At 30.9% G+C, this 18,230-nt stretch overlaps 2 protein-coding genes across 2 annotated transcripts; one reads left to right on the top strand and one right to left on the bottom strand.

Annotated features, from left to right (window-relative positions):
* Positions 1 to 445: 445 nt before the first annotated feature.
* On the bottom strand, positions 446 to 6,873 carry LOC109818088 (initiation factor 4F subunit (DUF1350)). Its single transcript, XM_020383490.3, has 9 exons — positions 6,420 to 6,873; positions 5,768 to 5,971; positions 5,623 to 5,680; positions 5,227 to 5,289; positions 4,271 to 4,346; positions 2,311 to 2,426; positions 1,932 to 2,021; positions 1,702 to 1,833; positions 446 to 795 (listed from the first exon to the last, which is right to left on the bottom strand). The coding sequence occupies exons 1-9, from the start codon at positions 6,773 to 6,775 to the stop codon at positions 661 to 663; spliced, it is 1,230 nt and encodes a 409-aa protein (XP_020239079.1). The 5' UTR covers positions 6,776 to 6,873; the 3' UTR covers positions 446 to 660.
* Positions 6,874 to 13,352: 6,479 nt separating this feature from the next.
* LOC109818090 (RNA demethylase ALKBH9B) lies at positions 13,353 to 17,507 on the top strand. Its single transcript, XM_020383491.3, has 6 exons — positions 13,353 to 13,670; positions 13,753 to 14,223; positions 15,855 to 15,940; positions 16,045 to 16,355; positions 16,642 to 16,713; positions 16,803 to 17,507. Exons 1-6 carry the CDS (start codon positions 13,469 to 13,471, stop codon positions 17,101 to 17,103), a joined length of 1,443 nt encoding a protein of 480 aa, XP_020239080.1. The 5' UTR covers positions 13,353 to 13,468; the 3' UTR covers positions 17,104 to 17,507.
* The last annotated feature ends 723 nt before the right edge of the window (positions 17,508 to 18,230 follow it).

The raw sequence follows: 18,230 nt of genomic DNA, 5'->3' as shown, positions 1-18,230 counted from the left end.
TTATTTTTAAATTATAGAGAAACTTATTTTAATTTTCTTTTTTATTTTTTTCTTCTAAAAATATCTTTATAGAAGTTTATTCGATCAGATCCTTTGACAAGTTTATGAAAGATGACCATCATATAATCATTTCAAGCTGTAAAAATCGGCTTCACCCATCCTTTTGCTGCATATATGTCTACATTCACATGGTTTTTTTTTTTTTTAATAATATCATTACTATGAAAATGTAATTAATATGGTTAAGAGATAATTTCTGTAGTATACATTGAAAATGGCCATTATAATCTGAAATTAAACATAGGTGAGCTTTCAATGTATTTGCTTGAACTAAGAAGCTCTACAATACATTTGAACTCTAAAGTGAAGATTAATCCTAAATAAGTTAGACTTTCAAGTTCCAACCCTTTATAACGACATTCATCAGCCTAAGATTGAGCATAACTTCCATAGGAAAGAAACATATGTAGATGTGCATCAATCTAACAAATGATATATAAGTTACCACATCTTTTGATCTTTATTTTAACCTATAAATTATATACACCACATAGGTCTTCAATTAATACCTTTAATTGCAAAGTTCCAATACAATCACTATCCTGCTTATAGTCAAAATTATACTGCATTATGTATGCAATGCTAGTCTTCCCTGGTACTTCAACTCTCAAAACGTCTGAACCAGTCGCTAATGGTTCTGGCAAGGATCTTGGTCTCATTCAAAGAAAGAGATTTAAGCCCTTGGGCAACAGCATCTGCGGGAGTGTACAATTTACCCACTTGCCATCTTGGTTCCTGATTTCCCAGTGTAGCAGGTTAGTAATGAAAAAGGAGCATCACAAAATTTAAATGAACTGAAATGTAAGGATTTTGTAAGAAAAGGAGTCATCAGATATTATCATCATAAATTTTTGTTTAGACGACAAGGCAAAAACTATAAAAAATTATAAAGTAGGTAATCAATTTATTTGGGTTCATATTAACTTAAAAAAAAATAATAAATAACCAATATGCTAATCGTAGTGCGTGCATCTACGTGCATTATGCCTTTTTGTAAAACAAAGATAAAAAAACGAATTTCTTAAGAAAGAGTAAAGCAACCAACTTTGAAGAAGAAATATTCGGTACAAATTTTTGTGTATTTTGATTCTCTCTATTATTTGGTTAGATACCCATTAATTTGAGAGATTTCTTAGTGTTATCCACCATATTTGAGTTATTTCTAGTGATTTTCAGTGATTTTAGGAGGACTTGTGGTGTACCCATTCATTGTTATTAGCAGAATTTTTATTGGACTAGGTGTCATGGATTTTTACCTCGCATCGAAGGTTTTTCCCCGCTGTTAATTTCTATTTTTCTATTTTGTGCATATGATTGAAATTATTTTGTTGCTTACTAAGCCTATTGTTATTTATATAGAAAAAAAAAATCAGTTTTGCTTCCATTTAATTGTTGTTATTTATTATATTTCTCAACAAAAAATAAATTCATATTTAATTAAGAAAAACTACAAGTGTATGAAAATTCACACCATTCAAATAAGGTTGTCATAGTGATAGCAAGATGGTGCATATAGCCATATATATATATATATATATATAGAGTAATGTTCTTATCTATTCTTTTATTGTAAACTAAAAACTTTAGGATATATTTTACCTGAATAATAAGTATGGTATAAAAGGATTAAAGGAATTTTACCTGAATGCATGGTGTGATGTGGTTACCACTTAATGTTACTTTTTCTAATGTACCACCCAGTGACTCCACACGAGGCTTCAGTGTTTGTTCAAGAATATCTGTCTCATCAATTGTGTCAAAATTGAACTTCACCTAGAAAGACAGATAAACAACGTTACACACATATTACCAAATAGCAATGTCATCCATATTTCAAGAATAAATTCTAAGGTATAGGACATCAGACAAACCAATAGTGTGTGTTCAACATTGTATGAACATTTAAAGCAATCACGGTTTTCAGTTGGTGTTGGCTTGAACTCTGATACTCCTTGTGTAACCTGATAGAGAAATATAATCATACTTGTTCATCATTATTATAGACCAATGATCACAAAGATTATCTATAGTTGTTTAGCCATTGTCATAAGAGATTATATGCATCTAATACATGCAAAATTAACCAGGTAAAAAATGATTCAGCGAACTAGTAGGTACATAAACAATAACAGGAGGCATCAGACTTGACAGCAAAACTTGACCTACAAGGCTTTTCCTTTAACAGATATCTAATTGAAAACTGAAACAAATAGCATAAAGTAATCTCCAAAATCAACAGTTGACACATACCTCGTTCATTACTGATGGCAACTGATCAACAAATTTAGTTAAGGAATTCAGTATTTCCTGCTCAGTTTCCTGTAGAGTTGATCTAGCAGCATCCAACATCATCTTCCACACGTCTCCTACATAGGTTGTGGGCGACATGCATTATCATTATGGATATAGAAATTACCATATATGATTTATGAAATGATTTACGCATACATATATTCCTAGATGTATTGTATCCGATGAATTAAAAAATTTAAAAAAATAAATAGAATAAGTATTTATTTGATAAAGTGAAATTAGATAAGAAATAGAGGGAAGTTGATATTTTAAAATTATATTTTATATAGTTAGATTTTTATGTAAAAATATATAATATATAAAATTATTATTTTACCCCTCCCATTATATTGAAGTGAGATTATATTTCTTTTTTATAAAATACAGTAGCATAACATAACCAAGGCTGCTACTTGACTCATACATTCCATATTGCATTACTAGCTAACATTCAAATACTAGCTAACATATTGCATGAACATGCTAACATATTGTATTATGGAGACAGCATATTGCATTAACATCCACCAAACACAAGGTCATACACGTAAAATGCCACAAATCCACGAGAATCCCCTCATGTTAGAGTGTAATTCTCATCATGTGGGACCCACCTTACACTCACCTCAAACTATAAGTCACCTTCACCATACACAAGTCACTTTCTTAATTCCTCTCCAATCCATCTTCCTCACCTCAAATTCCTCTTAAATCACCCTCCCCAAACAGTGTTAAGGAAAGGATATGTAAGTTAGGCACACTTGCATATCTCATGGTTTAACCCCTTGCAAAAAAAAATGTGATGGATTCCTCCAGGTTGGGCACACCTGCATATCACACACATTCAACCTCTTCTGTGTGTTTGTTTCTCTTTCAACAGGCCAGGAATGAGCTCTGCATGTCATTGAACACTTGAACACACCAGGGATTCCAACTGAGTGCTGAGGTGGTAGGGAAACAATTGCATCCATTGATTGTAGCAGCAGAATTACATTATTAGTGATGGGGAAATGAACAACACAGTAACAAACTCAAACGGTTAACGCAACAAATATAAATTCCCCTTAACTTGCAAGAATCTATGAGGAGCAACAACCAATGAACAACAATAATAAATCACCAAAATCATACACAAAGACACCAAGATTTTAACGTGGAAAACCCTTCAAAGCAAGGGTAAAAACCACGAGTCGTCCAGACCAAAGAAATAGCTCCACTATGATCAACAAAGAGTACAAAGGAGTCTCAATCAACTGCACAAAATAGTGCTAACACTCAGCCAAACAACAAAGCAATAAAGCTTACAAATAGAGAATAAGGAAGATGAAAAACCCCAAATACACAGCTATAGTGTGAATTGAATATCTTCCTACTCAGACCTCGTTTCAATGATTCAACCGTTCAGAATGAAGAACCAGATATCCCGACCCTGTTGTCAAATTTTCAGCCCGATCCAACGGTAAACGAATCTGTATTATTGATTTTACCGTCGCAGCTCTGTGTAAAAACGAGAATGACTTTCTCTTTTCTTCTCTCTCAAAGTGCTGGTGTTCTACGTGACTTCTGACTTTCTCTCTTTCTCACTCTTGTGCTTCAGACCCTCTCTCCACTTAGTGAAGTGAGATATTAAGTAGGCTTCTCAATTTTGGGTCTTTTCTCCATAAAGGAAGGGAACCCAATACCCAACAAATAGAAGATCGACAACAATTTTTGGATTTTAGACCAAGACTTTTGATTTATAAAAAAATACTATATCATATACAGTTGCATATTTTGCCACCTAACAAGTTAGGCAATGATGGCAATGCAGCCCTCTTTTTGGCTAATTTTAGCAGTTGGAAGAGTGAGATATATTTTACAAAGCTACATCATTACAAAACTTTGAAGCAAAACTAGGAGAAGTGAGCTACGGAGATACCTGATGCATTTCTAGCTATTGAATAAAAAGGAGTTGCCTCCACAGCTGGCATCATTTGGCTGACTACAGGACCCAACTGCAGGGCAGCACTGCAAAGTTTTAGAGCACAATTGAGATGAACAACTTATAGACATGCTTTATCAGCTGAAGTGCAGCATGAATATGAACAATATTAGACCCTTTGAAGAACGTTTTTACTCTTCAAGACCATTCAAAATTATTTCATGAAGCATATTGATTTGAGTGGTTCTGATGATGTACTGGATGGTATGAATAAAGATCTACAATCATTTCCATGAGAAACATCATTTATTGTTCTAGGCAGACTAAATTTCTTTAGATTGTCATTTAGTTGATGGTATGCGAATAATGCTTATGTTAATTGAACATAATTACATGCATAAATGTTACATTTCTTGATTTAGTTTACACTTTACAAGTATTTTACACATGATCAGAAAAGGAAATGGAAGCTTTCCTAGCTTTCTCCCCCCATTTACTTGGACAGATATAAAGAATCCTTTCACATCTATGCTGAATATGTAGAAAAAGAAAAAAAAAATACTAAAGCCGGTTAGGTGTGTTTCAACTTTCAAACATATTCATGACCAGTATTTTGTTTGCCTAGATTTTTTTACATCAAAACCTTGATCATTTGGTACAAACCGTCCAGGTGAAATACAAAATATCAAAGGATCCTGTCCAAACAATGAATGAATATTTTTCAAAAGAACATTATATCCTCCACAATTTTTTTCATCCTCTACCAAACTTAATTCAAAATTTCATAACAAAAGTTATAGTGGAAAGGTAAACACGTAACCCAGCCTATTGAAAAATTCTTTGTTTATTTTAACCACCACAAGAATGAAGAATCAGACATTATACCAAAGTAGCCTATAAAGACTCTTAGGTAAACTGATGTATTAGGATTCAACAAGTATGAGTGTTAATACCTGTTCAAAGTAAGGGACTGCTTCCGTTGCTGGCCTGTTGTTGTATGAGATTATGGCATTAGCCTTTCACAAGAGATATATACCTTTTCGTCACACTCCATGAATTGCTATAAGTTTTATTTAAGTAAATGAAACTTCGTAATCCACAAACTAAAATATGCTTGTAGTAACTTACAACATTTAGAATACTACTATTCAGTTGAAATCTCAAAATCATTTCGAATCTATTTGAATACAACCCTAGAAGAGTTTTTGAAAGCTTCTCTATTAAAAAATCTTCTGTATTTTTTAGTAGATGAACTCTCAAAACTACTTCTAAACTTATATCCAAACAAACTCTTTGTGCATATATATATAAATACAATTTCGTGTGCAGCAGCCAGAAAATAACCAAACCTTAGGTATTTTCTCAGAAAACAAGCTTCCTGTGAGTAGTTGAAGAAGTGCCCCATTACTACAGATATCAAAAAACAAGAAATATATTACTTTCTCGACATTAATTCCAGTAAGATTGATACTGAAAATTAAACAACCCACCAACCTGTGACCAACAGAGAAAAGGGGAAGGTCTTCTAGCTGAGCAGGTGACAAATTTGCTTGAGGCAACCCAGATGTAAGGATTGTACCCAAACAAGCATGGAACCTCTCATATACTTGTTTAGCAGCTTGAGAATGGTCAAATGTCACATTATAAGGCACCACCACCACAAGAAAACCTTCCCTTGCCAAAAATTCTATCAGGTAGCTGCAAATTGCAAATTAAATGAAGAAAACTCATCACTCCATCAAGCATTGGCAACATGGGAAAAGAAGCCATTCTTACAATTTAGATTTAAGTTTTACTCAACCCAAAAACTAACTCATGGGGTGAGAGTAACCCCATGATTGTGAAATCTCTAACACATCCCCTCATATCATATAGGGGTATCTTGAGTACAGTACTTATACCTACAGGTAGTCTAATATCGTGCGATTCGATATACTTAAAAATTAATACTAAAATAGACTTTATACCATTTTAAAATTAGTTTATACCTGATTTAACCTCAAAAACTAGCTCCTATGTGTGAATTATCTCCACTTAATTATATATTTTGCCTATATTACTAGTCAAAAGTGAAATCTCCAACAACTATTAATGATAAAGAGTCAAACTTTGCATTGAAAAACCAAAAGGGTAGCGAAAAAAATACCCGTAAGTAACTTCAGGAACAGCACCAATGAAGGCACCACCCAGGAACTTGATTATTGCTCGAGGCTTGGCACGATTTGGGGTAGGTGGTATGACCAAACAAGAGTCCAACTTGGTGTACATCTTGCTATTGACTCTGAAAGTTGTGTCTCCGCCAGCATAAACATCAGAAACCATCTTTGTAGTCCTTGCCACCATTCTAGCAGATAGAGTGTGAAAGTGGAAGCATTTCCTGAATAAACCATTTGGGTGCAATGCACCAAACCCAGAGAGGGTTCTAGTGTTCCTCGAAGAAACTATGCACTTGAAATCTGAGCTTAGGATGAAGGAGGAGGAGGAGGAGGAAGCCATTTCCATTAACCGTTAAAAAGCAATTGAATATGTGAAATGAATAATAATGATGCTAAAAAAGGAACTCTACCATTATATTTGTATATATGCAAAGTTGTCGTGGAAATTAAGGTTATAAAATAATGAATTATTATCGTGTATATAATATAATAGATTTTGTGTCCTTCATTCATTCGTTGCTGGGAATAATTTCAATTTTATTGGAGGTTGTGGAGTTTGGCACATATGTAGAAGATTTCGCCACGATTTTGAGGTCTCTCCCTGTCGTTGAGTCGAGTCCAATGCCTACACACTTTTAATGTTGGGCTTTGTGACCCAACATTTTTTCTCTTTGCACCGATCGAAAAAATTTTGTAACTAGCGTTTTAGCTTTTACGATGTACAATTTTTATTAGAGTTAATTATTTATATACTCTTAATGTAAAAAAAAAATTTATACTGATAACCAATTAAATCTGTTAATAGTATCATGTCATTTACTCATTTAATTAAATTAAAATAAAAAAGACACTATTAACAGATCTAATTAGTTATTATTGTAAAAAACTTTACACTAGCAATATATAGATGATTAACTTTTTTTATTATTATAATTAAGTGGGACTCTCATTTTCTTTAGTTTTAGCTATGAAAAGTCATATTTTAGTTAATCTTTTGTAATGTATTTATTTGAATTTTCTTTAAATTCTATGACATAATAATATTATAATTGACTAATTTAATTATTCATCATAATTAACTTTAACTTAATTTAGTTTAGATTTAATATCAATAAATCATCGTTAATGATATAATAACTGTCATGCCTCCATATGAGAGAAATAATGATATTAATGGTGGTAATGGTGATGATAATGGTAATAAAGGAGTGGGTGAGTAATGGTGTTGGTAATAATGAAAGCTAACAATATTAACGATCTCATAGGAAAAAAATTTATAATTGAGTTTTAATTTTAACTATTACTTATTTTTATTTACATTTTAAAGGTTATTATTTAGTATTATGATAATAAATACATGCTCTCATTTTTTGGGAATTTTCTCAACTTCTTATCTTTTTTTAAATTTTATTCAAAATTTATTTCTAAAATAAATCAATTTTTTTAAAAAAAGTTATTAATAATTAAAAATAATTTTTTCACTATATAAATTATTTATCATAAATTAAAGTATTTTTGTTATATAAAATAAAAGTTAATAACGTACATTATACAAACTAAATATTGGTTTATATATATATGTGTGTATGTGTGTGTGATAATAAGATATAATTTTTGTAACATCCAGATATTTTAGAATAAATTAATAAAGAATTTTAAAAAAAATTAAATGGGACTATCTTGTAATTATGAATGTTATTAAATAAAAATAAAAAAAATATTTTGAAATTAATTAATTTAGAAGTTTTATAGATAAGAATGTTTTAAAGAAGAAAAATAAGATTTTGGAATTATTTAAATATACATATATATATATATATGTTTATCTTATTTATCTTTAAATTTTAAATAATTAATGCATAAAGAAAGTAACTTTGGTTAATTGGTTTTTACTAGTGCTTTAAACATAGGTTAGGATTGTTAAAATTTCATATATAAAGAATAGTAAGTTAGGATTGTCTCACGCATCTCATGATTTAAATTTCATGCTTTTATGCTCTAAATAGGATAGTAAAATTGCTTGGATTTGAAATTATTGCTTATATACCCGGTATTGACCATAAATTATAAGAACATTTTGCAATCTTAATAAGAGAAGGAAGGGTTAAGGATTTACCTGGTATGAGATATAACATAATTCGAGGAACCCTAAATGTTGTCGGAATAAAGGATTGTCAACAAGGGTGTTATAGATTCTTATATAAGACTTCTATTATTTGAAAATAGCATGTGAATCGCTAGAAACATGTAAAGTATATTGCTAACCCCATAACGAAAGTTTCATAAGGGAATTGGAGTAGGCTACCATGAGACAAAAGATAGAACAACAGTAAAACACATAGAGAAGTGAAGAGAGAAAATTCATTATCCAATTCTTGTATCCACCAACCAACGATTTTCGAATTGCAACTAGAGATTCGTTTATCATTGAATCAGATAATTTTTGCATAGAAGGTTCATAGGACACGATTCTTTGTTTTCAATGATTGGAAATACAAATAAAAAATCATAGTTATTTGTATGGTTTGGGTTTCCCCCTCATACGTCATGTACGACAAAATAGGATTAGGGTCAATCTCACTAGCCATAGATAACCCACACTCTAAAGTAAGGTTCTCACTCGAAACAAGATTCTCACTTCCCTTTACCTTAATGGTTCCAAACATTGGGTGCGGATTTTCAAGGTCATCTCTGAATGCCTTTGTTTATCCCTCTAAAATGAGAAACAAGAAGACAAAAAACCTTCAAAAATAAAATTGTTACAATGAAACACATTTATCTCATTACATACCTCCTTTGGATGATCCAACTATTGAAAATGAAAAATTAGGTCTTATGAACATTCTGTCCAAATATCAACCTTATCCAATAGTAAACAAATCACTTATTGCAGTTCAAAAATTGTTGCCTAGTGGATATGTAGACAAGACAATGAATTTTTTCTCTTCACTTCTCTCTGTGTTTTGTTGATGTTGTCTCTCCTTTTCAGAGCACAAAAGTGTGAAATTTAAAATATGAGACAACCCTAACTTACTATTCTTTATATAAGAAGCTATATGTGGAGAAAAGATAAACACTAGAAGGAGGTTAAATAGTATGTATCAAAAACTCACAATTTTTTGTAATGAAGTAGTAACTTTGGTCAGATGAAGTGTAAAGAGCAATCAAATGGAACATTGAAAATTTTTATAGTGGTTCGTCTCAATCACTAAAACTACGTCCAATTCTAAAATCAATCAAATTAAGTTTCACTATCTTTAAACAAAGATACAAGTACTAATTCAACAAACCACTTTTAACTTAACACTAAATATTCTTTGACCAGCCTCTTCAAGCAACTACCCAAGTATTTTTTTAACGACAAGTCTCTTAGGCTTAAAAATTAAGTATTTTTTTACAATCAAGTCTCTTCAGACTTAAAACAAGTATTATTTGCAGACAAACCTCTCCAAGTTTAACATTATAATAATGATTGCGAAGGTTACACAAGTGTTATGTTTGTTCTCTTGAACAGAATTGTAAATTTCAAGATAATCTTCTAGTTCGATTTGTCGAGGTATGAAGCATTTAAAAGTCTTTGTCGATAGTCCCAATAAATAATAAGCATTTAATGTATATGAGACTGACTTTATACTTCATGATTTATAGCATCTTACAAATAATTTATATCTTACACTTTATTTGATATATTTTTCAAAGACATTTTGTGGGCATTTTCTCTTTATAAAAAATATTTTGTTTGTTAATGTTAAAATTCTAAATTTAAAGGATTTGTGATTGTCTTTTGACTTAAACTCTAAAAATCCTAACTCACCGGTCAGTTAATCATATTCTCTCCATCCTTTAATTAATTAAAACTTAAAGATAAATAAGATAAATACATCTTTTAAAATAATTTCAAAATCTTATTTTTCTTATCTAAAACATTATTATCTATAAAATCTTTAAATTAATTATTTTGTTTTCATTTAATAACACTCATAATTATAAGATAATCCTAATTAATTATTTAAAACTAAAATTTATTTATTCTAAAAGTTTGACATGTTTCAATTTCATTGAATACGCTCTAGAGTATACGATGAGATCATGATTTATCACAAAAGATGACAGGGTTATTCATTTGTAAATTAATTAAAAAAAATTACTATTTAAAAAATATCATGTTTATTGGATGAGATGGAATAATAGCTTAACCATTAAAATAAAAATATATATTAATTTATTATATAATAAAATAAATTAAATGAATATAATTCATGTAATTCACTATTTTATATTATGTAAATATGATTTTTTTTGAGCAAGAGTGTTTTAAAGAACTTTTCCTTAGTGAAAGTATTTTTTTTCAATAAGAATAGTTTTTAAAATTCTTTTAATTTATTATTTACTGAGAAAAGAGATAACAAAGATTTAAAATAACAATAAAGTATAAAATAAAAATTTTAAAATAAAAAGCTTAAATAAGTTTTTTATCTCTCAAGTATAGCATTTGAACTATTTTAATTCTTAAAATATCATTCATAGTTTTGTAATTTTAGTTTTTCAATTTTTTATTGAGTAATTTTAGTTCATTTCAAGCAATTATATGATTTTAGTATCTTTTATTAAAAATTTAATATTTTTGTTAATATAACGCTAATTGATGACATGATGTATTTTTTTTAAAATAAATAAAAATAATAGAAGTTATTTAATAGTGGATAATTTGTATTTATAGATAAGGTAGTTTGAAGTTATTATAGGGGTAATATGGTGCTAAAATAATTGAGACAAATGTTATAGATTATAGGTTTTATTTATCATATTTATAGGTATTTTAGTTTATTAGGTTAAATATTTAATATATTTTTTTTGAAGCAAGTTAAATATTTAATATATAGAACTAAAATTTAAGATAAATTATATATATATATATATATATATATATATAAATAAATTCTATGTTTAAATATATAAATCAATTCCTATATATTAAATTCGTACATAAGAGTGTGTTTTTGGGAATCAGTTTTTATTGAGCGTTTGTAAAAAAAATTAATTTCTTATGTAATTCAATTTTTTTATTTATTTACTTTTTTTAACACAAAAGTTATCTTTTTCAAAGAGTATTTTTAAGGGTTAGTTTTCAATCGAAACATTTTTAGAGATATTTTTAACTTCTTATCTAATTCAATTTTTATTTATAAATTAAATTTTAATATTTTTTTATAAAAATTATCAATAATTAAAAATAATTATGTACTATAGTTTAAATTTAAATTATTTATAATAAATTTAAAATATAATTTATATGTTTCAAAATATTTTAGAATGATCAAATTTAATCACTTTTAAAATGAAAATATATTTTTCTATTTAAAGTGTAACGACCCGGCAGGTCACCACACTCATAACCGCAGCACACCGGAAACACTAGACAGAATAGAACGAGTATATAAATATAGGATCTAGAATATAAATATATACAAATGTTCCAATCCGACTAGAGTTAGGGCGTACAATATAAAATACAATCCAAAATAATCAGATAGTGGCTTAACATCCAAAACATCAGCCAGTTAAGACTCCCCGTCCTCTACCAGCTATAAGCTTGCTCCTATCACAAATCTAGCCCTGCTCTGCTCCCATACAAGTATGATCATCGCAGTCCAAACACATGGAAACAACAAGGGTAAGCTAGTATAAAAAGAACAAGATATAGGGAAATTTTTAAGTAATAACAGCAATTACAACCATCAACAATTCATCCATAAACATCCTGTCAGTTATTACCACACAATTTATCAATACACACAAAATGCGTCGTCATGCATATCACGGTTTCACAACTTTTCTACACCAAATTTTGATAAAGACCAATAACTTGGAGGACATTTATTTCATATTATCTTCATGTATTTATAGAAATATGAAGATGAGAATATTTATTTTTATATTTATTCAAAAAATATGACAACATTTCACATATCTTTTATTTTCAAAAAATATATATTTCCATGAATAAGAAAATTTTATTCCCATGATAGCAAGATGGGTATACAATATTCTCATGAGATATTAAAAATTAATTTTTATAACCTTTGTAATATTATTTTCATTTAAATTATTTTAAATTTTAAAAAAATATTTCTAAGAACATTAAAATGAACCAAATATAATTTTCTTATATTTTCATAAATAATATTCTATTTTATATTATTTTAGATACAACATATTATTTTTGAGAATCACATTCTCAAGAATATTATATATGAGAAACATACTCATCCTCCATCACGAGAATGAAAAACATGTAAAATAGAGAAATTTTAGATTCTTAATGATAAAACATATCTAAAAATATATTTTTATAATCATATAAAAAATATGATAATAAATATTCTCATCTTTATATTTTCAAGAATATCAAAAAATTATTTAAAACAAACTCTTTTTAAAAATATAATTTCTAAAAATACAATTTTATTACGACGTGAAACAAATATATTTTTATAACTGTCTAATAAATATGATAATAAATATTGTCAATTTTATATTTTCAAAAATATTTAAAAAATTACTTAAAACAAACTCCTCAATATAATTTCCCACAAAAAAACGTTTTCAACCTCCATGCTTCTCTTTGTATTTGCTTCTAATTGAAACAAGGAAATCCAAATTTAGCAATTTGAAAGAACAAATTCAATAATATAAACAAATAGAGAAACAGGTAGAATAATTTAAATTTTAAACTAACAAATTTATCATACAAAATTTTCTTCTGAGTTATCAATTTTGTTTTGATAAGTTAACAGATTTGATTATCTTTTCAAGGTAACTCTAAAGATAACACAATCAAATGATTTAATTTTAATCCCTCCAGATTTAATAATCTAATCTTATCAAATATTTTAGTATATATAAATATAACAATAAGAAGAAGAAGAAACAAGAAATTCCAGTAATAGAGGAAGCAAAAGCAGAAGCAGAGTATCTTCTTCTCCTTGTGCGGTCTCTACTTTCTCTGCGTTCTTTGTCTCCGAGTTGACTCAGCGCCATGGACGACCAACAACCCAACAACAACAACAACCACAGCCAAGCTTCCGACAGCGACACCGACCCTTTCCTCCTAAACTACACAACCTCGGATCTCCGAACAGCTTCGGAGTTTCTGGCCACGTGGCTCCCTTTCCTCTCGCGAGATCTCTGCACCCGCTGCACCCAATCCCTCTCCGATCGCATCCGCTCCATCGACCCAGGTTCCAAAACCCTCACTTTCCCTCGAATTCTCGATTTTTCCCACATGGGTCTCACCCTTTGCTTGCGTTGCGTCTTCTGCAGGGTCACGAAACGACACCGCCGAAGAGGCGAACGACGGCGAAGACAACTGCGACAACCATTCCCTCGGGAGCTGGAAGGACGGCGTCGCGGAGCCCAATTCCGGCGTGGGGGCCCCCAGCGCGCGGCTTTCTTGGGCCGACATGGCCCAAGAGGACGACGAGTTCGGCGAGGAGGAGCATGGCAATGGTGAAAACGGTGGGAGCGTTGTGGTGGCGAATTCGAGTGTTGGTGATGAGGGTAAAGTGGTTGCTGAGAAGCCTACTTTGCCTAGGGAGCAGAGGGAGTACATTAGGTTCATGAATGTGAGGCGCAAGAAGGACTTCATTTGCTTTGAGAGGGTTAATGGGAAGCTTGTCAACATTCTTGAAGGGCTTGAACTCCACACCGGGATTTTCAGCGCTGCTGAACAGAGGAGGATTGTTAATTATGTTGCTTCACTGCAGGAGATGGGGAGGAAGGGGGAATTGAAAGGTTTGTATTCTCATCTCGGATCATTCTTTTGTTTTCTTTGTATCTGTTTTTGTGATTTTGTTATGTGTTTGTTTCACTGTTTTGTTGTTGTTGTTGTTGTTGTCTAATGATGATGCGTTCGGCGGGTAGTGTAGGGGGTTTGGATAGTTAACATGAAGTTTTAGGTTTCTTTCCGTTGAAATCAGGGTATTTTTCTGTTTGAGAGACAAAGTGAGTGCTTGTTCTATTGGTAGGACACATTCCTAGGCAAATAAATAAACGGAGAAGTATGTGGGGGGAAGTTTTCAAATGAACGTACGTTTGTCTTCTTCAAACTGAAAACCAAACATACTCTTTAGACTAGTCCTTTCAGTCATTGAGATTCATTTAGGAGGTTGATCTCCTTTATCATGGTTATCGAATTCATGACCCATGCAAACTTGTAACTTGTTTTTGAGTAAGCTCGGGTAAATTGGAGCAAATTTACGCATACTCAGTGGTGAGTTCGGTTTGTCTAGGGTGTTTTTGAGTTGTGATTTTTTCATTGTTTTTTGTTTGTTTTTATCAAAATGCAATTTCTTTGCTTCTCATTTTGTCTTTCTTTTTGAGTGTACTGTATTGGGATATATATAGACTGATTTGGGAGCACTAAATAAAATACTGGTTTCTTTGGTTTTTTTTTTTTTGTGGGAAGATTATTCAATTGTTTAAAATACTAGTTGTGTTGTTATATTGTATATACTAATTAATAATTATAAATTTATAATGTATACTAATTATTGTATACACTAAATATAATATATACAGATTTGGGGTTTTGAGTTGCTTTATTACAAGATTGAAATATTTAATTATTTTACCTTATTTATAAGAAGTTTAATATTTTTCTTATATTAAGTTATTAACTAAACTTGTTTATGAGTTGAGTTTAATGAGCCTCCATGAGTTTACGTTAACTCTCGAGTTTGACAACTTTGGATGTATTCCATGCATAGATCAGGATCAAACTTAACCATCATTGTACACCAAAAAGAAAAAAGGACGAAGAAAATAACGTGTACCTAATACGGTTGAATGTCAACAATTGTTGTCAAAATTATACAATTTGGCATTTATTACGTGAGTTGCTTTAGTCCTACAAGTTCAATTGTTCTTCGAAGGGATGAACTTGTTAACAAGCTTAATGACTTTAGTGGGGGGTTTTTTGGTTGGCAAGTTTAGAACTTTGGATAAATGCTTTCAAGGTCAAGGGTCAAATTGTATATACCTTTTTTCTAATATAAATGTAATCAGATGATTTATAGTGTTCCTGTGGACAACTGCTGACTAGTGTAATGTAACATAATGAATTTGATGATCTATAACTGCAACCCATTGTAGATTTAAATTAATGATTTGCAGTCTCCCAATCCTGTTATATCTGATGTATTAATTTTCAATACCATGTTTGTTCTGTTGCATCAGTTATTCTATTCAGATAATTTTTAGCAATACAATTACTGCTGATTTATCAAACATCCATATTTAGTTTTTTTGTATTGCTAGTTCATACTATAAATCATTATTTAGATTCCTTATTCGTTAAATATTGTTGTGTTGTTAATCATTCACTTTCTGATGGACTAAATGATGTTAATTCTTCACTTTTTCAGAACGGACATTTTCAGCTCCTCAAAAGTGGATGAGGGGCAAGGGACGTCAAACCATCCAATTTGGGTGCTGCTACAATTATGCTGTGGTTAGTCTATCTGTCATGCTGCTTTTACATTTCTTTATTTGGAAACAGAGTATCTTATTGCTTGGGGATGAGGTATAATTGCCTATTTAACTTTCTGCTTACAGGATAGAGATGGTAACCCACCTGGTATTCTTCCTCGTGCTATGGTTGATCCTATACCTGATCTTTTCAAGGTCATCATTCGGCGCCTGATCAAGTGGCATGTACTCCCTCCTACTTGTGTGCCAGACAGTTGCATTGTTAATATCTATGAAGAAGGGGATTGTATACCTCCACATATAGATAATCATGATTTTGTTCGGCCATTTTGCACTGTCTCATTTCTTAGTGAGTGCGATATAGTTTTTGGATCAAACTTGAAGATTGTAGGCCCGGGTGAATTTGATGGCTCGATTGCTATTCCGTTACCTCTGGGGTAAGTATTCATTCTGATTTAACTCGTGTATCCTCTTATTCAATTTGATGGCTCGATTTGATGCCACTTGTTTTTTAAAATTTGAGAACCTAATTCATCGATATAAAAGTGTATAGGGACCTTTAACATGTTTGACCGGAAGTATAGGAACTAAAATCACAATTTTTCCTATAATTTTTCAACTATTATTACATGTCTTTAGATAAGATATAGTAAGATTGAATACTTCATCAATTTCTTACTTATATAGAAAATTCAGAATCTTATAGGTAGTCTTTTTCTCCAGATCTGTACTTGTCTTAAACGGGAATGGAGCTGATGTAGCTAAGCATTGTGTGCCTGCAGTTCCTACAAAAAGGTATCAAACTATTTGATATTCTAGCTTGTGGCTTTTAAGCAAATCACATATTATTCATCTGTCTTGATTTTTGTTAAAATTTTTACTAGGATATCAATCACATTTAGAAAAATGGATACATCCAAGCGCCCTTTTTCGTATGTTCCAGAACCTGATCTTCAGGGGATCCAACCATTGGCCTATGAAGCTGACCAGGTCCACCAGGAAAAGAAATCAAGTGGGCACCGACCTAGTCGTCATACGAAGAGATATAAAGACAGGAGAGGAGGTGGCAGGAACGATGCAATGGGATCTGCCCGTAGAAATGATAGGTTCTCAGAGCCCCGTGACTCAAACCTAAGTACACCAAGATCCGGAAATAGGTGGAGTAGGGTAAAGCCTGGTAGTTGACGGATCCAAGGTTCCTCTTGGTTCACAGTTTTCTGATCTTAACAACCATGTGTTGGTTATGTTCATGGAATCCTTTACATATCAACAAGCTTGTTATGGAGATATCTACACTTTGGGAATGCTTTGCACAGCAGCAATTTTACCATCAGTGTAAGCACAAGTTGGTCAGTTGAGGGTGCTGCTTTGGAAACTTTATTTCCTAAGCCTCAGGCGCTAGTGTATATTTGAGTGAACTTTCAAGTTAATAATGGTTGCAATTTGGTGAGAAGTTATTGTGATTCATCTGTTTTTTAGTACCAAGCTAAAATGTGGCTGGGGTATATAAGGCATTTTGATATATATTATAAGCTTGATATATTATACAGTACTGATGATTAAATAGAAAATATTCATTGTTGAGGTAATACTGGTTCCATTGTGAAGTCAGCTTTAAGCATGATAGATTTGCTGGGTTGAAGAATGCTGTTAAATACATCAAATGAGATACTTTTGTTTTTCGCTAGTCTATTTTTTGATATGTGGGTGAAAGGTTCTACATTGTTTGTATTTACACGATATACTTGGGTGGATATTCACCACATTAATTATGATTGTTATATGAAGGCTTTGCTAGCGATATGATAATGATTTTTATCCAAAATTAAGCAAGGTTTACGTTTGTTTGTAGTGCAGTTCGTTTGAGATGTTGTGGAACTTTTATGGCAAGGTTGATTTATCATTTTGATAGCTGAACATGCTTTAACACGCATTGAACTTATTTGGATAATTTCTTTAATAAACATATATAGGAGTAGAGAATTGAATGAATAAGGTAAGTAATTTACTTTATTAAAAGTTAAATTTAACTGATGTATCTTAATTTCTTTGAAGTTTCCTCATAATTTTTTCGTAAATATATATAAACTTGATAGTGTAACAATTGTGCTAGTAAAGTCTCTAATACCAGAGTTTTAAATATAAGTTATTTTAAATTCTCATCAAATGAACTGAAAGTGATGAGGTGATTGGTTGCTGTTAATGTGACTGGAGATGCTAGTGTTGAAAGATTGTGTGACACTATCCCCATTGATAGATTGGTGTCTACAACGAACAAGATAAAGGATTCTTCTTTAAAAGCATTCACTGGT

The sequence above is a fragment of the Cajanus cajan genome, chromosome 9 (genome assembly GCF_000230855.2).
Source record: "Cajanus cajan strain Asha chromosome 9, NIPB_CcT2T_4, whole genome shotgun sequence".
NCBI lineage: Eukaryota > Viridiplantae > Streptophyta > Magnoliopsida > Fabales > Fabaceae > Cajanus > Cajanus cajan.
Note: the sequence above shows the minus strand (reverse complement) of the source record. Positions and strands in the feature narration are given on the sequence as shown.